Below are 22,477 nucleotides of genomic sequence, written 5' to 3'. Positions count from 1 at the left end.
GTAACAGATCACATTCAAACTCATGTTCAATGGGAGTCCATGCACACCTGCCACCTTTTCAATTTTTAAGTGAAAAAAAAAACAAAACACTATCACCACATGCATAGGGCCTTACAGACATTATTTGCTTTATCCACTAAAATGACTGAATGAAGCCATTTGCTGATCAGACTTATTGAGAGTGTGTCTGAGTGAGGGAGAGAGAGAGAGAGAGAGAGAGAGAGACAGAGAGAACAGAACGTTCCCGAGAAGATGCATGTTTTATTGTGAGCAAAATAGGGCTAATGTTGCTACAGTGGGGACGGAAAGTTTTCAGACCCCCTTAAATATTTCACTCTTTGTTATATTGCAGCCATTTGTTAAAATAATTTAAGTTCATTGTTTTCCTAATTAATGTACACACAGCACCCCATATTGACAGGAAAAAAAAAACATATATGCAAAACAACAGCAAAAACATCTACAACTTACCGCAAGGTGTTTTCTCAAGTTAGATGTGGGCTGAAATATCCAAGTTTTGGGCAGTTACGAAATTACACTACATGTTAAAGCTGTTGTTCTTCGTGGTCATGCGCGGCTGTAACAACTCACTTTGATTGGCCTGCGAAGCCCAACAGAAGACTTTGTGTGCGGACATGTGACCTTGTTGTGTCGTTTGATTGGTGAACTTGAGTCAAACATCACTGTGGTAATCACGGTGGATTGGAGCAACGGCACCCGACGCGGAAGTCAAAAATGAAAGTCTAAAAATAGATCACGCACACAATTTTTGCGTGCACGTTACATTTACTCAAGTAACATTTTGGATAAATTTTACTTGTCAGAGTAGTTTTAATGAAGGATACTTTTTACATGAGTATTTATGTTAAGGGTGCTCCATTACAATATTCTACATGCTGCTTGCTGCTTTTATCTACAACCCCAATTCTAATGAAGTTGGGACGTTGTGTTAAACAAATAAAAACAGAATACAATGATTTGCAAATCATGTTCCACCTATATTGAATTGAATGCACTACAAAGACGATATTTAATGTTCAAACTGATAAATTTGACTGTTTTTAGCAAATAATCATTAACTTAGAATTTTATGGCTGCAACACGTGGCAAAAAAGACTGAGAAAGTTGAGGAATGCTCATCAAACAACTGTTTGGAACATCCCACAGGTGAACCGGCTAATTGTGAACAGCTGGGTGCCATGATTGGGTATAAAATGAGCTCCCCTGAATTGCTCAGTCATTCACAAGCAACGATGGGGCGAGGTCCACCTCCGGGCCAAAGAGGAAAAGAACCATCCGGACTGTTATGGACGCAAAGTTCAAAAGCCAGCATCTGTGATGGTATGGGGCTGTGTGAGTGCCAATGGCATAGGTAACTTACACATCTGTGAAGGCACCATTAATGCTGAAAGGTACATACAGGTTTTGGAGAAACATATGCTGCCATCCAAGCAATGTCTTTTTCATGGACGCCCCTGCTTATTTCAGCAAGACAATGCCAAACCACATTCTGCACGTGTTACAACAGCTTGGCTTCATAGTAAAAGAACGTGGGTATTAGACTGGCCTGCCTGGAGTCCAGACCTGTCTCCCATTGAAAATGTGTGGCGCATTATGAAGCGTAAAATACGACAATGGAGACCCCGGACTGTTGAACAGCTGAAGCTGTACATCAAGCAAGAATGGGAAAGAATTCCACCTAGAAAGCTTCAACAATTAGTGTCCTCAGTTCCCAAACGTTTATTGAATGTTGTTAAAAGAAAAGGTGATGCAACCCATTGGTAAACATGACCCTGTCCCAGCTTTTTTGGAACGTGTTGCAGCCATAAATTTCTAAATTAATGATTATTTGCTAAAAACAAAGTTTATCAGTTTGAACATTAAATATCTTGTCTTTGTAGTGTATTCAATTAAATATAGGTTGAACATGATTTGCAAATCATTGTATTCCGCTTTTATTTATGTTTAACACAACGTCCCAACTTCATTGGAATTGGGGTTGTAGATAAAAGCAGCATGTAGTGGAGTTGTAATGGAGTAAAAGCACCCTTAACATAAATACTCATGTAAAAAGTATCCTTCATTAAAACTACTCTGACAAGTACAATTTATCCAAAATGTTACTTGAGTAAATGTAACGTAGTAAATGTAACGCATTCCTACCCACCGCTGCAAAACAGTGAAGCACTAAGTTACAATCAAATGTTCAATGTGGTCATAAGTTCTTTATTTGCAGCATTTACAATCTTGGTACTGAAAAATATACAATTCTTCTTTCAAGAACAAGTGGCTTTGGCTTTCCTCGAGAGTCAATTGCTTGCAATCGCCATCTTTTCCACTGGATGGCATTAGATACCACATTTAAGTTTTAAAAGAAGCTCCAACCATGTTTCAGGTCGTGCGGCTTTGATTGTACGTGTGGTTGAGTCAGTTCTAAAGGAATATTCTAATATTGCTTCTTTGCAAATGTGCAGTATGTGCCAAAATTCAGAAATAATAACTCACATTCAAATAGATTTCAATATAAAGTTGAACTTAAACACAATCAGTAAAACTACATTTAGACAACAGCTCAGCATTGACCACAGATTTGAACATCAATTTGGGCTGTACAAGTGCAACCCAAAACTGGTAATACAAACAGCAAGGTGAAAGTCACCCTTTTTTTGCCGCTTCAGGTCAGAATGTAGAGGCGCTCGTCAGCTTTTTCCATAAACGACTGTTGTAACAAAATGTCAAGCGCTGAACTGACTTCCACTTTTACAGGCCGGACAGCCGGAATAGTGGATCAGTTCATCTCAAAGCGCAAATACTTTGGCACAGTCCTGACATACTGCCAGAACACGACATCAACCCCCTTGATTGGAGACTTGGGGTTTGTGTAAACAAGCAATGTAAGCACGGTGGACTCAGTTTCATGACAGTGTTGAATAAAAGTGCACAACCTCTGTGTAAGAGTTTTCTGCAGGCACTACAAGCAATGCAAACGTGACATTTTACTTCCAGTATGGCAGGAAGTGTCAGTTACTGTTCAAGCAGCTTTTCCTTCCACATATTCAACCATAATTTGGAGGCGAATTTAAAAGGAACAAGAGGGTAAAACATTCCATCACCGACCGGTGTGAGCGAAAAGGCACGTTTAAACACATGTACCAAAAATCATTCTATTTGTTTGGAAAATTACATCTCTAATACAAACACTACTCACAAAAAGTTCAGAAACTCAGATTTCAGGTGAAATTTCAGGATGAACCTAAAATATACTTTATAGCAGGTGAACGTAATTTGACCTCTAATCTTTTGAATGCTTCGGTACTTTTTGCGCAACTCGCTGTTCCAACATCCCTAACTCTTTGTATACAGTATACAGATACATCTCAATAAATTAGAGTACGCTGGAAAAGTTTATTTATGTCAATAATCACATCTTATAGAGTCCGTATACAGTAGGCCAATTCCTGTCAAATAAAAAAAAAAAAAAAAAAAAAGCTGTAATCATCCAAATTCTATATAAAACTGAAATTATGTAATATTTCACTGTGTAGGGAATCTATATAATGTATAACTTTTACTTTTTAATTAATTAGTAATTGAACTATTGAAATAGATTATGCTTTCGACGCTACTCTTAACTTATTGAGAGATGTGTATGCGAGTGTATATTTGCTCAAGAAAAGCACTGATTCATAGATTGGTTCAGCCATCTGCATGGACAGATCACTTCAAGAGTTAAAATACAAACCATGAGTTCATTTCATTGTGCACCGCTGACAGTGTTTTTTGAGAGCTTATCAGAAGGATTGTCCCTCTCCGAGGTGGTGGACCCTTCCACGTCAACCACCTTGTGCAGCCTCACCCCTTTTTCCACCTCGGCGGCGGCGCTTCGCTCGCTGGCGTCCTGCCCGTTTGCGCCTGTCGCCCGCGCCTTCCCTCTCAGTCACTTGATGCGGTGCCGCACCAGCGAGGACTGGTCGGTTATCTCCCCGGAGTATCCTCGCCGTCGGCAGGGCAGCACCAGCAGCAGGAGCAGGATAAATAAGATGACGGCGCACACGGCCACGAGAGTGTAGGAGATCACCCAAAGAAGAGGATCCTGCAGCGCTCGGCCAGAGCAGTCCGACGCCATGTCCGCCGCTGAGAAGGGCCCGTCGATTTCGGACAGAGCCACTCCACCGTTAACTACGGAGAAATAATACGGTGAATACGGTGAATCCCCGAATTATCGGTTTGTCGTTTTCAGCCCTTTCTATGTTGCACATGGGTTAAAGTGGCAATTAATTTGCCCAAAAATAATCATTACAAATATGTATTTGTTCATCTTTCTATTCCAGCGATGTCTGGAGGCAAGCAGAACAATTACATACTCTTGCAATAGATGGCAGAAGGTACAATATACCTGCGTAGCCACCTGTTGCCATTCATACAACAGATTAAGTCATGCCTATATCGGCTTTTTGTTCGACTAAACAGGCAGAGACTTCGCACTGAGTAAATTGAGATGAGATGATCATTATTTCAATATTCATAGTTTTGTGACATTTTTATTTTTTTATTTTTAAAACGGCGGTATTTAAGCTCCCTTGACCAGTACTTTTTCTATGGCTTTTTGCCAATATTGTGAAGACAGATGCCTTGGAACTAGGAGGGGTGGCAAAGAGGAAAAATGTGAAGATAACCATAACATCAGAAATTAAACTTACTGCCATGTACTGCAGTTAGTTTGTTCTGGCTCAGTACAATATGGCTAAAGCAGGGTTTGGCAAAGGGTGGCCTGCAGGCCACATATGGCCCACTATGTTTTTTAAGATAGTCCGAAAAGCATTTACATTATCAAGACTCCTGTAATATTTGTTGCATTAATTTAGCATTTCCCCCCAAAATTGGTGAGTTAAATTGTGTTTGTTCATTTAAAAAAAAAAATCTAATTGAATAATTGGTTAATTTATTTTCTCTTCTTAATTGGTTATTATGTATAAAGACACAAAATGAGAATCAGAATGTGCCTGTCCCTTTCAGACAAGACATCGAAGTGGGACATCAACATATCCCAAGTGGGTGCTCAAGCAGTCCGTGCCATCAGATTTCATTATTTCATGTGTGGCGACAGCAACAATTGCTTTCAACACAAAGGGCCATGAGCACTGAGTCTCAGGTGTTAAACGTTGCACTTTCTTACACCTGGTGCTTAAGTGAGTTGACTTCAATGCCCCCCCATACCCCACCACCTTACACACAGGACAGCGTGCGAACATGTATGCTTGGAAGATAATTGTTCCAGGAACTACAGGACAAGTACCAAGAGCTACGAGTTCCTACAAAGTGGAAATTTAGTGTCAGTGTTAACGAGTCAGTATGAAGGTAGTAAAAGTAAACGATGTAGCCTCACCTGCACAGTTGCTGAGGGCAAAGCCCAGTCTGCGATGGGCACGATCGAACACCACGTAGAAACCCTCCATAACAGTCGCACCGATCACGAGACCGTTAGCAGATGAAGATACACCGAAGCGGTAGCAGTCCAGCGTGCCATCCATGTCTGTGATAGGCTGGATGTACAACTTTCATACACAAAACAAATAAATAAGAAAGAGTGATGAAGATACACTTATGATAAATCTTTTGAGGAATGTCCCTGCAGGCTTTTCTGTACCTGAGGAAGGATGGTGATGCGGAAGGATTCACTGGTGTTCGTGTGCCTTAGGTAGATGGACAGTTTGGGGAAAAATCTCCAGGGGGTATCTCCCCTCATCCAGCAAGCCAGCTTGGTCCCATCCCAGAACCCTGATGAAAACGCCTGAATCTGAATGACAGAAGAAAAGTCAGTGTAGCAACACAACCACTTTTGAGTTAAAGCTCTAAAGATTAATTGATGTAGAAGGAAATAAAAGTATATTGTATTAAAAACAAACTGCATATTCAGTATAGAACATTCTGAATTCTGCCAAAGAAACAGCATGCTTGAACAGTCACTGTGTGCCATCCTGCCCTACATCTCTTTGTACTGACAACGCATTTCATCATTGCCTGTCGAGAGAAGTCGGCGTACCAGAGAGCTGCGTGTGATGGCGTCCACCACCGCATTGAAGACGTTGACTGGAAGTCGCAGCAGCGTCGTGCCGCTGTCAACTATAGCTTTATCCATGTTATACTGAAAAGAAAAGGCGAGACGGAGAAGTGCGGATTGTCAGTTTGGCAGACTCCTACGGAAGACCTCCAGTGAGCAAAAACAACATCAGTTCAACTTCTTTCTTGAGCTGAGAACATGATTTACAGAAACATGTACCAATATGAGCATTTTGAGAGACTTACTGGTTCTTGGTCAGACATGGGGAAATAGGCAAGATCACTCAAAATGTAGTGGAGACGATCATTTACTGATGGACCTCAGCCATGTGCTGTTATCAGACTCAATAGGGTTGTTATGTTGACTTACAAAAGGTGGGTTGACAATTGCGCCACGTAACATACTTATTGATTTTTTTTTTAACCTTTGATCTCAACTACCGTACCTCTCTCTAACATGTGGGGCAGGCTATCCTATCTATTTGGTTTTTGGTTAACAATGGATATAAAATGCAGAGACACCTGTTCAAACACTAGACTTTTGTGATGTAAAAGAGACAATCCTAACAAATCATTTAAAAAAAAAAAAAAAAAATGTAAATGATGAATTATCACCTGTACAATTCAGTTGGAAAAAAAAATCTTAAGGTAAAAATACAAGACAATTTTTCTTTATTTATATTTTCTAACTAACACTTTGAAGGACCTGTTGATTTGATAACAGCATCGCATACTTATGAGTAGGATTCTATTAGAGTGGCACATCTTCACTTGATTCATATTTGCAAATGCGCTTCAAATCTGTCAAATTATGAGGACATCTCTTTCGTACAAATCTCTTCCAATCACGCCACACATTTCCAACTGGACTTTGGTCTGAGCTCCGGCCGTGTCATTCCAAAACCTTTTTTCCTGTGGAGGCTGTTTTTGTTGATCTGGACGTGTGCTCTGGGTTGTTGTCATATTAAAGTCAAATTCTGAAGCTAGTTTTGCTTATTGTGCTTACATGGTGTTGAGTATTTGACTAAATCCGACAATCACCTCTCTGCAGTCAAGGTCCAGATTCTGGTTGCCAACCTCCAGCTTTAAAACCTCTACTTGGTAGTACCATTCCTCAACTATAGGGCTGTACCAGATTGACCCCCGATACAGAGTTGGTTCAACCCCACCCATGATCTAAAACACACACACAAAGAACACACCAGACAACATTTTAGCATTGGATCACTGCCACAATAAAACATGCATTTCCTCCACATGAATTCACATCGTCTCTGGTGTTTAAATGCAGAAAATATCAATGGCTATGCGCTGTTAAAATAGTAGATATATTGTAAAGAATAGACTGCTAAAAATGTTTTGCCATTACAATCTCTCTCTCTCTGATGTATTCCTTTTTATTCATTTACTTATTTTTTTTTTTTTAATCAAATTCCTCTGTGTGTAACCACTGCTGACTACTCACAAGACTACCACCCGGGGGGTCGACTAAGCTGCTAGCAGACATTCCAGTGCCGCACATCTGTAGGGAAAAGACATCAGGAATACCAAGCTGTTTCACCACAGAGTTGAAGAAGGGTTCCACAGATGAATCTGGCTGATTGAGAGAAAACAAACAGACAAAAACCACACTCACTCATTTGTGCTGGTCAAGGTACTTTTAGCTTTTCACATTTTGCAATCTATGATTTTACATACTTCCTGCTGAACCAGGAAATTTCCCAAACATGTAAATAACACACAAAACAATGGTTGCATTATTTGAGATTTATTTCCCAGGAGATATGGTCATAAGACAGTGATGAGGAAAGGAAATAAAGCTGTAACGAATTCTCCATCACATAGCTTCATTGATCACTGCAAAGATAATCATTTCAAATTCCATCTTTTTGCACAATTGTCAAAAATAAATAAATAAATAAATAAATACAATAAAATGCACCGGCATTACCAGATAACTAGCAACCCTTTATTGCTCAGTGACTGTTTTTCTCAATGTCTTTATGTTTCAAAAGTGTTCTCTGTCAATTGACTGCCTGTTGTCGTACTAGAGCAGCTTCAATTACCGGAGATAAATTCCTTGTGTGTTTTTTGGACATACTTGGCAAATAAAGAGGATTCTGATTCTGATGTTAACTCTATGTTAACTGTAATGCACACATCAAATTCTGACTTTAAATCTCATCATGAGTTTAAATTTAATCGTGAAGACTTGTATGCCAATTGTGACGACTTTGTAGCTCCTCATAATGACTTTAATCCCATCACGATGACTTTAAAATCGCATCCAGTCAACTTTAATTGTCGTCATGACAACTTTAAATCACGTCTCGTGTTCTCTCTCTCGCTCTCACTTGTTGACCCTAATCCCAACAGGTGTTCTCCAATGTTCTTTATGGTACAGTAAATGTATATGTACTGGGAAGGTTGTTCAACAAAATCAGGCTCCAATAACTCAAGTCAGCCCAAATGTATCTTTTTTTGTCTTTTGAATTGGTGAATCGATTAGGGAAAGATATGTCATAATTTCATGAGATTAAGAGAAAGAGTTTTACAAACACACAAAACCTAAACATGATCTGAATAAAAGTGTGTGAAAGACATGAATATCAGGAGACGGACGAGTTTGAATGTTTTGTAGCAACAATCACGCTTCAACCAAGATTAGAGCTTTAAAATAATCAGATTCTACTTAAAAGAATACAGTGCCTTAGCTGTGCTGGATTGCTACGCTTCATGAGGTTGAATAACACCATTTTGAATTATTTATCCAGAGTTCAAAATAAATATTTTGAACTCTTTTGAACAAAATAAATATTTTGAACTCTGAATACCCAGCCTTGTGAAACTATTTTGAACTCTGAATACCCAGCCTTGTGAAAATAAACCAGACAAAAACCATTGGATGTTATGTGAACTAACCCGGGTGAAGAGTTTGACACACAATTCAGTCATTGACTGTGTTTGATGACGACTGGCTTAGCGATATAGAATACAGTATAGAGCAGTATCTTTTCTAAAAGGTATTCCCTAAACTGAAAATTGGTAAAGTTCCCTCCTGTTTTACCTCAGTGAGAAAAGAAGCTGTATGGAATAAGGCATAAAATTACAAAAATAAAACACTATTATAATGAAAACAAAACAAGATGTCTGTCCATACCTCACGTGACTACAACTGCTTACCCAAAATAAAAAATAAAAACAAAAAATTTCAAAAATCGATTTGGTTTGACCAACACTTCAAGAGTGTTGCGATGCATTTACTTTTATTTCATCTTGACATTACTTGTCATAACATGGAACAATTTTGTAGATGGAGGGTTATGATAAAAGAAAGGGTCTTGTTCTCTTGAAAGGTTCAACACAATATCTGGTCGGGGCAGCCCTCAACCATTCTTATTCTACTCCATTCCAAAATTCCAAATAACAAAACATTGCAGACATTTTCTCCTCACACCATGTTTGCTGGGCCTTTCTCGTCATGATTAGAAACACATTATCATATCACATCTTTTTCAAAATGCATTGGCAATGGATCAAGATTGAACCATTTCTCAACTTTTGGAAATGTGCAGCTGGGCTGAATGTCAGGAATGGATCCATCCATCCATCCATTTTCCGAGCCGCTTATCCTCACTAGGGTCGCAGGCGTGCTGGAGCCTATCCCAGCTGTCGTCGGGCAGGAGGCGGGGTACACCCTGAACAGGTTGCCAGCCAATCGTCAGGAATGGATGTGCATGTTAAATGAATCAAAATTATGCTTCAAAAGCCACTACATAAACTGACGGTCAACCAGTCATCATGTGGCGTTTCAGCAACTCTTGCAGCAACTGGCGAAGATAAAGCCATGCATGTTTAAATTTTTTCTATGGCTTTTTGTGTGCGTTTGTGATGGTAAAGATTTAATAGAACCAGAAGTGGGACCAAGTGCAATGTAAGAATGCGTTACACACGTCTCAGTCCTGGCTGCTCAGTACGATATGGCTAAAGCGACACAAGTCAACAACAATAATCATAATAGAAGAAGAACGCAGATGTTTCAATGTTCTGGAGAGGGTGCAGAGACTCACCAAACAGACACATACAGTAATCCCCATCTGCACGGTTTACCAATACGTCATGTCGTCAAAGTTAGCATGAGTACCTAATTCTTAATTTTGTAAAGTTTTAATGTACACAAACTTAACTTATTTTTACACGTCGCATAACAGTTAGTTGACTCGCCTTCCGCAACACTCACGTGTCACGGTCATGAAAGGGTGAGTAATTTTTTTTCCATCCATCCATTTTCAATCGCTTATCTTGTTCACAGTCACTGGCGAGCTGGAGCTAGATCTAAACTGGAGACTTGACAGACTGGATTCTGTTTGTGAAGGCTCCACCGTACAATCTAAATTAAGGTCAATCGTAAATCACACTTTTTTTCTTACTTTCTGACAATTTCAGAAGCAGTGCAGATTATTTGACTTACCCGAGCCAGCATGGGATAGGCTAGTCCGAGGATGCCCTGCCAGTTGATCCCAGGTAGGAAGAAGCCCTCAGATGACAAGATAGCAGCTATGTTGACGCTGATGGTACCATTTGGGCCATTGGGAATGGAGATAAGGTCAACACCAAGTTCACCCATCCAGTTTCCCTGGGTGTACCTGACAGCTACAGTTTGGCCATCTGACCTGAAGGAACTGGAGCTACACACAGACAGTAGCCAAATGAAAACGCACAGTGATATTTCTAAAATCTCCATCTGTAATGTTCACAGTAAGTCATAGTGTAAGTATGTACTGTATGTAGGACAAAGTGGTGACATTACAGCAAAATTATGAATGAGGATTGTGACTTTAACGTTATCACAAGAGTCAAATCACTAGATTAAAATGTTACTGTTCAAACCTCTGAACGCAGCATTCGGACATTTTCAAACACGCTCCAGCTACTCACAGTGCAGTGTCGAAGTAGCGAGTAATAAATGGGTATGAAGCCGCAGCCACTGCAAAGTTACTGCTGCCGGTATCCACCAGGATATTCAGCTGAAAGACACAAAGTAGGAGATGTTTTAACAAACATTGACTTGTGGATACAACTGTACCCTGCCCCAATTTGCGGAGATTAAATATTTCTTTCTACAGATTCTAGTGTAAAGCAAACTATTATTTCATATGATAAACCTTTGCCATAGAGTGGAAAAAAACATGTTGCTTGTCAGCATTAATCTACAATGTTATCCTTGGTCAACCATATCAGCCTGCAGCAACAGCTTGAGAGCATGACTTATCCAGCCTTCCCGGTACGTGTCATGCACATAGCGGTAACTGGCTAACACTAACTGCAGTTGAGATAATGCCATCTTCTAGGCATCAAATTAAAGAGAAGGAAATAATTTGCCACTGACGTCTTTAACCTTCACCACTAAATGGAGGCCACATTAACACCTTTGTTCAAGTCCCTTACCCTGACGGGCTAATTAACCTAATACCTCACAGCCAGGCGTTAAGCACAATTCGCTCTTTGTAGAGACTCTTCACAGATCTCATGCCAAAAAAATGGGAGTTCAAAAGCCGATCTGTCCCCAACCCTCATTTATAGCTGTGACAATATTCAGGTAGGGTAAATCATCATCATTAAAAGCACTTTTGTGTACCGGTTTTCCCTCCAAAGAATTCCCTTACAGATTACGACACTTAAAAGGTCAAATGAAAACCAACATGTGCAATGTGTAAAACTAATACGTTCCAGAGACATGCTATAGGCTTTACTAGCTTGTGCTGGGACCACTAACAATAAGACCGGTTGTATTAGGATATCAGCTCACAGGTTCTTACAGGTGTTAAGACACTATAAAAGCATCCCACCACACCACTCTTCTGTAGCACAGACTTGGTCATTTCCCACATCCTGTCTTGCCCTTTTCTGTCCTCTCTCATCTTGTTCTATATGTTAGTTGTTGCATGTCCTCATTGGGTGACCCCTCCCCCCACACAAATAAGAACGCAATTTGACTTTGTACTTGTAGTCAAATAGCAAGACTGTTCAGCCATTCTTCTGCTCTGGTTCGCACTCATATTCCCCTTGTCCGTTATGTCCCCTAGTCTGTGCCCTAAAACCCTTTTCTGTCGGGCTGCATTTTCAATAAACATCAGAATAATAAAAAAAAAAAATAAGCAGAGGGTGTATTTCAAATTTCCATGTGGCACAGGAAAACTGTTCCAGCACAAAAGGCATACAGATCCACCATTCTGCATGGCCATGCAGCTGAACAGGATGGGGGAAAAAAAAAGAACACCTATATATAATATGCATGTCACGTCACTAGCTGGTGATATATCTCTTTAAAGAAACTGCTTCTCCTGCCATGTGCTTGATGTGTACATGAGCGGCGGGAATGGTGGAGATTGTGTCGACTTGGAGAAACCATTGGAATTTCCTCGGTGGATATTTTTAGCTGAAACTTAGCCACGCAAAGAAGGGAATTCTCGAGTAGCAACCCAAACAAAAGGGTCGAGGACATACTGTATGTTGACTTTATACTGTTTTATGCAAATTTTAAGATGTTTTTTGACCAGATTTTGTACAGATGTGTACAGTTTTCATACATTGTCTTACCACTGAAAACATAACCTCCCTTGGTAGGTTGTTACCAACAATGTGTTGCTTATCGCTTCCTTCTCACTAGTATTGGCACTGGTCCACACGTTGTGACTGTGCCATGTAAAATACCAACCGTGTGTTGCAGATAGCATCACTATTATGGACCTTAACTGGACAAACGAGCCATGTGATACTTTGACGTGGAGTGGAGCGAAGGGGTGAGTTGGGTATTTCCTTATCGTAACTGCGCCTATATTCTCGAGTCACACTTTTCCTCCTTGGCACTGCGCCTCAGACAAATACCCCCACTGTGATGCTGAAGCGAGTGGCCTTTAGTCACACGCACTTGGATCTCTCACTGTCTAATTGGTGGTGTCTCTGTGGCGACAATTGTGCATCTGCCACCTGTTTGTTCCAATTAGCAGATGTGAAGCTCTCCAGCCGACACCTCGCCCTGTGTCTCTGCCACATGCTAACAGATGCAGCAATTAGTGGCTCATTTAGACAGTGCCTCGTTTAACACTGCAAGCAGCGTAATCACTATCATCATTTCATGTTAATAATGGTGATAGCTTAACCAAATATTGTAGAATCACAGGGACATTTTGGTGCTTCGCTAATAACACTAATGATTGCTCCATCATTAGTGTTATTAGTGAAACTTGAACCGTTCCTGTTGTGGCATTATAATCTTGCAAACATACAAATTAGAAAGATGGTGAATTAACTACAAACGAATGCTGAGGGAAGCTGTCACTTGTTCAAACGTAAAAGGGGATCATAGAGATCCCCTTTCTGTGATTCCTAAAAGGGTTGGGTATTTCGTCGATTTGATCAATTAAGTCGAGTAATGATGAGTGAGTAATGAATTTTCAACCAGAATATCTCATTCATTGAGATCTAGGATGTGTTGTTAAAGTGGCACCTTTGTTATTTTGAGCAGTTCTTTTATTTATCTATTTTTTGGGGAGCCATTTGTTCCTAATGTTCTCTTCCTTTATCAGTAATTTCCTGAACTTTCTTCTTTCTCCGTCTTTAGTCTGCGCGCAGTCAGTAATTACTGCCTGAAATGCAGTCTTGATTGACTGAGTAAGGTCACGTGTGATGGCTTAACTCGCATGTAATTGGTCTGTAAGTTTCGTTACTACCACAGGGATCCTGTGTGATGCGTGTCCCGTGTCTGTGACACACAAAAATTAGCAGGGATGCATGAAGCATATTTATTCACACACACACAGAGAGAAACCGCTTATAGAACAAAACTACAGCGGTATAAGTTATCAATATTCAGGTAGTACTTGACTTCCGTGAACTAATTTTCAGCATTATTTGATTGACAGGTGAAATCCAGCAGCTCGGCGCCGGGGCTTATGTTACATTGTATTTATCATTTATTTAACCAGTTAAAAGCTTATTGAGAGATAAAATCTCCGTTTCAAAAGCCAAGAGGCAGCAGAAATTATACAGGCAGCAGAAATTATACAGTACATAAGACAACATTCATAAATAAATCAAAATAAAGACCAAAATGTTCTCCCCGTGCCTCCGTGGGTTTTCTCCGGGCACTCCGGTTTCCTCCCACATCCCAAAAACATGCATTAATTGGAGACTCTAAATTGCCCGTAGGCATGACTGTGAGTGCGAATGGTTGTTAGTTTCTATGTGCCCTGCGATTGGCTGGCAACCAGTTCAGGGTGTACCCCGCCTCCTGCCCGATGACAGCTGGGATGGGCTCCAGCACGCCCGCGACCCGAGTGAGGAGAAGCAGCTCAGAAAATGGATGGATGGATAAAATAACTGATATTAAAATGTATGGCATCTGCTTTATAAACAACATTCATAAATAAATAAAAATAAAGACCAAAAAAAAAAAAATGATATTAAAATGTATGGCATCTGCTTTATAAACAGTGACAAACCCCAAATGCTTTCGAGTACATAAATGTTTTTTTTTTGGTTTGTTTTTTAATTCATTCAAATTTGGCAGGCTTTAAGACATTTTTCGGGCCGCTTTAGTGGGTTAATGACTCTATAGCTCTGTGCCAAATGTTTAATATTTGTGCAACAATGTGTGCAATAATAAGTGCAATTTTTTGCGACCAGAGCTTGAGTGTGATATATTTATAATTTTTATGTCTAAGATATTTTATTTATTGGTCTACATTACATGCTAATGTTCAATATTCTTTAGAATTGAAAGTTAATTGTTCTTAAAAAGGATGTACTTGAATTATTATGCTCTATAATATCATTATATCGGTGGCATAAAAATAACAACAATGATACTATTGTTTATCTTGATAGTTTTTGGGAAAATATATCACCCTAAAAAAATTGCTATCGTGGCAGGCTGAAGCATAATATATTGAGAGAGACCAAGAGCAATTGAGAACACAAAACTATTGTACAAATTGTACAAACAAAAATCTGCAACATAGCAGGACTGGAAAGCAACTACCGTCATACAGCGCAGGATTAGTGTATCTGCACTATGTGATATGTAATGGACTCATTGTTCCAAGGCTGGGACTCATTGTTTCCAGACATATGCATCCTGAGATTCACATAGTCTCAAGTGTAAAATTATCTATGGTACCGTAAAGCCTGTAATGCTGTGCCACATAAAGTCTAAGGAAAACTGGCACTCTACGGAACAAAATGAACTACTGTTCCAAAAAACTTTCACAGAGCCCAGAATGAGCATGTGCTCAAAAACATTCATCAGGCAGAAATACATTACATTCATTTCATGTTTTTATAAAATATGAACAAGTTCATGAACTTTCTTTTATTAAACTTCAGGTGCAACACTGCAGGTAAGGCCATTGTCTGGTATCAGGAAGCAAATCGGATTTTTGGGAAAACAAAGCAGATTTTATTTTAAGGACATACCACTTAGTCCTACATTACTGCTACTATAGACTCATGGCAAATAGTCCGGATCTTGTTGACTATATGATTTCCATCTCTGTTGTCAACCGCGTAGTCAAATGCTCTCATGTTCCTGACCTAAATGAGCTTGGAGGGTCTGCAATTTCATGATTATCAGTAGTACTACCCTTGTTTCCTCCTCTCTGCTCTCCTCACATAGTTGAACTAGCATTAGCACAAGCCACAGTTTTGCTCACTCTGGGAAAAAGTAGCAGCTGCAGCTGGGGAAGGTTTGCTGCAGAAAGTGACAATCTAGGTTTCAGTTTTTTTTTTCTTTTGATAAACTCAAAATAATATTCTTAATATATATTAAGTTTTGTAGCACTGTGTGCTCATATGGCAGTATCTGGATAGGAGGCACAAATCTGGTAGTTGGAAGGGGAGTGTCACAGTTCTCTCATTTCAAATGCGACATGGGTTTGTGTCTTGGAATACAGTATCGAAAACCAAAACTTATGATACTCTAAGCTTAAAATGAAAGAATTGACAGGGAAGAAAACACGATTGCAGGTGGGTTTCTTGGTTACTGTCAGCACTCTTTCCTTACAGTACTGTATAATACTGTATGTCACGTAGCTGACGCAATTGTCGCCATTCTGCCTACGCACCTCACAGTGAACATGCAAGCCTGCAATACCGAACCAAACCATAACATGGTGAACTGAAACGTGGCTCAAGTTGCATCTTGCAACATACTACGTGTATTGTAACCCTGCCACATCCACACCTCTCTCTAGTGGTACAATCTGCAGAGGACCTCAACGTTTTGACAAAATGCCATAACGTTGAAAAAAAAATGTCTGCTTTGAATATTTTATGTACAGCTTTAAAAACTTTGTGTTTGAACTACACTTTAGCAAGTGCTGCTCTGGGGCAGTGACACTGTAAGCTGAAGTGCTAAGCCTCTCCAAAAGCTCTGATTTGTGGAACTTGAGACAGTTGAGAACACTGAAGTTACTAATGAGCTCATTCGCCAATAGTTTAAGTAGTCTATCAAACACAGAAAACAGTGTTAAAACACCAACACTGATTGGGTGGGGTCCTCAGCCTCCACGGTGCGGGCACAGCAATTGCAGCACAGTTCTGTCAGTCTTTGTGCATGTAAAATTCACTTGCATGTGTCCGCAGGCACACAACCCTGGGACTAGGTGTGGGGCCACTCACTTATTGCGACAAATAACTTATGAATATGCGAATTGCGTGTGTATCCCCTCACTCATACTCTCATCCTATAGACTTTTATCATTTACAATCCCACAAGGCGGCACGGTGGACAACTGGTTAGAGCGTCTGCCTCACAGTTCTGAGGACCGGGGGTTCAATCCCCGGCCCCACCTGTGTGGAGTTTGCATGTTTTCCCCGTGCCTGCGTGGCTTTTCTCCGGGCACTCCAGTTTCCTCCCACATCCCAAAAACATGCATGGTAGGTTAATTGGCAACTCTAAATTGCCCGTAGGTGTGAATGTGAGTGCGCATGGTTGTTTGTTTGTATGTGCCCTGCGATTGGCTGGCAACCAGTTCAGGGTGTACCCCGCCTCCTGCCCGATGATAGCTGGGTTAGGGTCCAGCATGCCCGCGACCCTAGTGAAGAGAAGCGGCTCAGAAAATGGATGGATGGACAATCCCACCACACTTCAGTTGTACAGCCGGGTTCATGACCCTTGTCCTGCATGCTTCATCTCCTGTCCTTGTCCTGTTCTAGCTTGTCCTGTCCTAGCACTACAGCCCCATCCAAAAGTCATATTTAATGTTTCATTGTTGTAGATAATGTAATGACTTACTTTTCTCATCCTGTTGATAATTAGTGCTTTGTCTTTTGTCTTCGTTTGTCTCTGCCATCTAGAAACTTTGTTCTGTTCGACTCTGATTATCAATAAAAACTCCACTGTGACAGTAAAACTGTTCCGGCATAAAAGGGATACAGATCCTCTATTCTACTTGACCTAACAGCCGAACAGGATAAAAACAAAAAACTCCAACACCCGAAAGCATCATGTTTTTTTAACCGTCCAATCCACCAGGGACCATTTAGTCACCCTTAAACATTAATATGATCTTGTTAGGCACGTTGCATATCAAGTAGGCTAAATGAAGTAGTTCACACAAGCATATTTCTGTGTAATTATAATAAAAATGAGCAGGCAGAACCAAGACCAGTGAGTGGTTGCTTGATGCAAGTATGGGGCAGATCTGTGCTCTTGGGAGCCTCGTAATCCCGGTCAGCTGCCTGCTAAGAAACAGTGGTTCTCACAGGCAAGCATCAGGCGAGCATCATGTGAGCGCAAGTGAGCGAGGTTGAGCCTACCTACACACTTCCAGGCTGCAAAGAGCTGCTGCTGCATGTACTCCACAGACACCACAGTATCCCACCATACTCGTTATACTGATTTATGAAGGAACAATAACACAATATGCTGCTGTGTTCCATGTCAAACGATGTCACTCATGTTTTCGGTCGGCGCTCTGGAGTGCAACAATACAGCCATCCCCTCATACAGAGATTTGCATTGCACCTGGTGGCAATGGGCACAATGCTGAAGCCACAATGCTATGTAACACATTTTTCTTTCAGATAATCTAAAATCTATGGTTTTGCGCTGTCGTCCTGTACTTCCTGTATTTTTTTGTGTTTCCAAATTATTTGTTTGATTAATACAGTGGAACATCCTAATATTAATGGCACAGTGGCTGTAAAATTCAGAAGCCACATTTTTCAGGAAATATGCTATATGCCTCAAATGTCGCAGGCAAAGCAAATTAGGAGGTAGACCATAGCAGGAGGGAAGTGACTAAAGTTATTCACACATCTCTGTCCTGGACCTTCAGTGCAACATGGCTAAAGTGATTACAAAAGTGACCATGTGACTGGTGTCATTATCATGGTGGATCATCAAACAATCCAATCTATGATAAAAATCAACAACAATAACGCATGTACACTAACTACTTGTCCTGCTGAATTAAATCTACACAGTACGTGACGTGTGAATTCTATGGCAGTGATGTGTTCCTCAATTACCGTTTTGACGGACTCACGCATGCAAATGCGTAATCCACATGGAGATCCTTTATTTACAGACTCCTGTTTTCAAGTGTTAAAATAGGAACAGTAACTCTGTTGTTAACTAAATTTTTGGCCACAACTGACTTTCTAGAACCTCGCCAATGGTGAACTATTTCCAAAAATCTAGTTTTAGCATTTGGGTGTAGAAGGGAAAAGTAACTCCAGGGTCTGATGTTGCTGTTGTCACTGTAATCGCCTTACATTTTTCTGTTGTTGTTTTTGTTTTGGCAACTTCATATTCAAGTGTTATATTCAGAAGTTACTTTACTTGACTGCCTGTCCAAATGTATCATTCATTAATTGCTTTCTTGAATTGCCATTATTGTTACTGCTCCTTTTACGGAAATGAATTTCCTCAAGCTTGAAATTGGCTAGAATAGCCCTACAGTTATTGTGGTGCCATGCACTTGTCTGAAATGTATACAGTTGATCCAATGGGGCCGAAAATACAGGGTGCCCATTAGGGATACACCAAAATTTCTGTCACCAGACATATTTAGCCGAAAATGGCCCAAAAGTGCATTTTGGGATTTCGGACAAAAGACTTTTGTCGCCATAACAAAACGGCCAAAAGAGGATGTGACGATGCAAGCAAAAAATGCGGCCAGGGCACGCTTCTCTGGATAAATCTTGGTGGGCCACCAAATGATGATGTGGTGTGCTCAGTGAGCGACTCAGTCTGGCTGTTTAGAGGCCACGATGGTCCGTCAAAATATGTCGTAATTAGCTAGCCGATATTAAAATGATAAAGATACATATTTCAAAATAACTTTTCATCGATAAAGATATGAGACATGATCAATAGACTTTGATAGATTGCATTCGTCCATGTTTTGACAGACATTATAAATGGTAAATAATAATGCGAGTTGGGCCGCGCCCTCGTTACCCTTGCTCCCTGGGCGTTAATTGGAATTGGAACACTTGAAAGCTTTTGCATGGTCAGATTTGACATGTTCATGAATATATGTGTCTTAGTTGTCTTTCACATTTGTATAATGTTCCATGTCATTTACAACTTTTGACAGAAAACAAACATTTAAATCAAAAGGTTATGAGTAACAGAGACCATTTAAGATTAAAAAAAAAATAATAAATCGTGCATCCCCATTGTGATGACTAAAGCTTAGATAACCACTGAGTACATAGGACAAATCTGATTAACATATCTATCAATTGTTTTTGTTTCAGACTTATATACACTTTCAAAGACGTCAAGAATCAAACTTCCTCATTTTCTCAGAGCAGGTGTGTGAAGCATGTTATGGAACAAGAAAACAGGTTACACCAAGGTAACAAACAAGTTTAGAGAGGAAATAGCTGTGCTCTATTGTGTCTCAGTATACAGTAATGAAGTCCGTTTGGATTTCTGTTTTCAAGAATAGAAAATGTTTAATACAGATTCTCCCCAGATTATTCCTGTTTCTCCAGATAAAATAAGACATTTACGAGTCCTGAAATAATCTCTAACGCACTTTCCCAGCACACTCTGCCACGCCTTCACGTACTCCTTGAATGATTCTTTCGGGATCCTCCACAGCACGGCATCCTGGTGTCATCCACATCTTCAAACGGGTCCCTGTGATGACCAACCTTGGGCTTGGGAGAGAGTGGGTGGGGGGTAATCACACGGAGCTAGGTTGGATGAGTGGGGAGGTTGTTCCAGCATGGGGATAGTCTTCTTGGCCAGGAAATGTAGGATGCTCAGGGCATCGTGATCGGATGCATTGTCATTACGAAGCAGTCATGAGTTGGCCTGTCACAAGTCTTATCTCTTCTCATGCACTGACTGGAGAAAATGCCGCACGATCTCTTTATTGACAAACTGCTTGACCGTCTGCTCCAAACTGATGTGGAAAACTAGTAGTATATGGATGGATTTTAAATATATCTTTTGTGACACAAGACCTGAAACTTTCCTGAAACAACTTGTAAATTAGGAGTATTTGATGTAACATCCCTAGCATTTTACTTTTCATACATACATACATCATACATTTGAAAACCGATATCTGTCTGTCCTTACTTTTTGTAAAAATATGATTGATAATTCTTTTTCAACCTCTGCCAACAAAGGCCATGGTTGAGATCTTGCTTGATTGTGATATTGGGGACTTATAAGAGACATTGTGTAACCTAAACCACGGAGCATTGACGACAACAGCAACAGATTTGGAGAAACAAGATATTCCCCATCCATGGCCATTTAACAGAATTATTTTAAGAGAATTGATTGTTTTCTGCACATCATGTTGTCCGAAACACGTTTTGATATTGAAAAGTTGATACAATAGCCAGCTCTTAGTTAAGTAAAAAAAAAAAAAAAAAAATGAAAACAAAATTTTAAAAAATACAAAAATAAAAAATAATTATTCTCAGCACTATTTAAGTTGATAAGAGGGAAACTATTTTGTGCAGAGATTTTCTCTTTTGAAAAAAAAAAAAAAAAATCTAAATAGTATCAAAATTAAAACTTGTATTGAATTGAGAGTAAACCATTTTTAGTTTTAAGTTTGTAGTTTTTAAACTTTTACTTCAGGACATTAGTTGTATCAGTCTACTTTTTACTACTTTACTACTTACTAGTTATTTTCGACAGATACAAGCTATATACCGAAAACAGATACAGTATTTATTTTACAAATCAAATGGAGTAACATCTTAACACACACCTGTTGTCCGGGAGTGCCAATGAACATTTCCATGTAGTAGCCTCTTCCGGAGTCCCCTTGTAGGTTGCCCACCATGTCCATAAAGTTGACTTGACCGCTGGGGTCGGAGGCCAGAGACAGACCCTTCCCATCAGGAGCAAGCGCCACCGGGCGAGTGACTGACAAACCCACAGCCGACGACACGTTGTACTTCCCCGGGAAGATTTTCAGAGGTATGGACAGATAACTCTTGGTCACGCCGAAAAGGCAAACAAATGCCAAAATAGTACCGTAAGCACAATGTGCCATGGTACTGCTGTTTTTCCTCAATTTAGGGAAGGCAAATCGGGCTGGGAGAGATTCCAGTTACAAAAGTTTGGCCTTTGAAGTTTGTAGCGCAGCCATTATTGAAACGCCATCACCGTCGACTTCTTTACGCCAAGTAGAAACTATTCATGTCGTCATTGTAACAATGTGGCCGACGTTTTTAAACTGCAGCTGTGGGAAAGGGAAACTTCAAGTCTCTTCGCCTCTTTGCGAGGAACAGAGATAGCCAAAATAGTTAATTACTTCCGGTATTTACTTTCAAAATAAAATATTCGAGACTATTTCTTGCACAATTACGAAAGGGGTGCAAAATGTCTTAAAAAAATAATTAAACAGACTTGGAAGTCACTGATGGCGTAGTGTACTTTTTCCCGACTTCGGTGCAGGGAGGGTTCAGTTTCCACTGATGGTGTGAATGTGAGTGCGAATGGCTGTGCCCTGCCACTGACTGGCGACTCCTTCGGGGTTTTTTCCACCTTTCGCCAGAAGCTAGCTGGGATGAGTTCCAGCACCCCGTGACGCTGAACATGATAAGAGGAAATGAAAATGGATGGATAAGTAGACTTTTATACAAATCGTCTTGGAGAAGCAAGTACAATAATACAAGCCGTAATATTTTGTGTTACCTATGATATAAATGACTAAATAAAAAGTAATTTAGTCTGCCACAATCATGAATCTAAGTTATTTATATTATTATTTTATTTTATTTTGTGTGCGTGTGTGTGTGTGTGTGTGTGTGTGTGTGTGTGTGTGTGTCTGCTTGCTCCGATTTAAAATATATATATATATATATATATATATGTCTTATTCTGAAGTAGAAGTAGCGGAATCGTTGATCTTATTTCCGCGAACTCAAC

General features: G+C 40.0%; 1 protein-coding gene across 1 annotated transcript; it reads right to left on the bottom strand.

The window, feature by feature from the left end:
- Positions 1–2,194: 2,194 nt before the first annotated feature.
- Positions 2,195–21,833, bottom strand: bace2 (beta-secretase 2). The gene is made up of 9 exons (XM_061682289.1): positions 21,312–21,833; positions 10,999–11,087; positions 10,532–10,748; positions 7,526–7,657; positions 7,102–7,236; positions 6,044–6,145; positions 5,648–5,797; positions 5,387–5,555; positions 2,195–4,179 (listed from the first exon to the last, which is right to left on the bottom strand). Exons 1-9 carry the CDS (start codon positions 21,597–21,599, stop codon positions 3,938–3,940), a joined length of 1,524 nt encoding a protein of 507 aa, XP_061538273.1. The 5' UTR covers positions 21,600–21,833; the 3' UTR covers positions 2,195–3,937.
- Between the last annotated feature and the right edge of the window lie 644 nt (positions 21,834–22,477).

This window comes from Phycodurus eques, chromosome 7 (assembly GCF_024500275.1).
Source record: "Phycodurus eques isolate BA_2022a chromosome 7, UOR_Pequ_1.1, whole genome shotgun sequence".
In the NCBI taxonomy this organism is placed as follows: Eukaryota; Metazoa; Chordata; class Actinopteri; order Syngnathiformes; family Syngnathidae; genus Phycodurus; species Phycodurus eques.
Note: the sequence above shows the minus strand (reverse complement) of the source record. Positions and strands in the feature narration are given on the sequence as shown.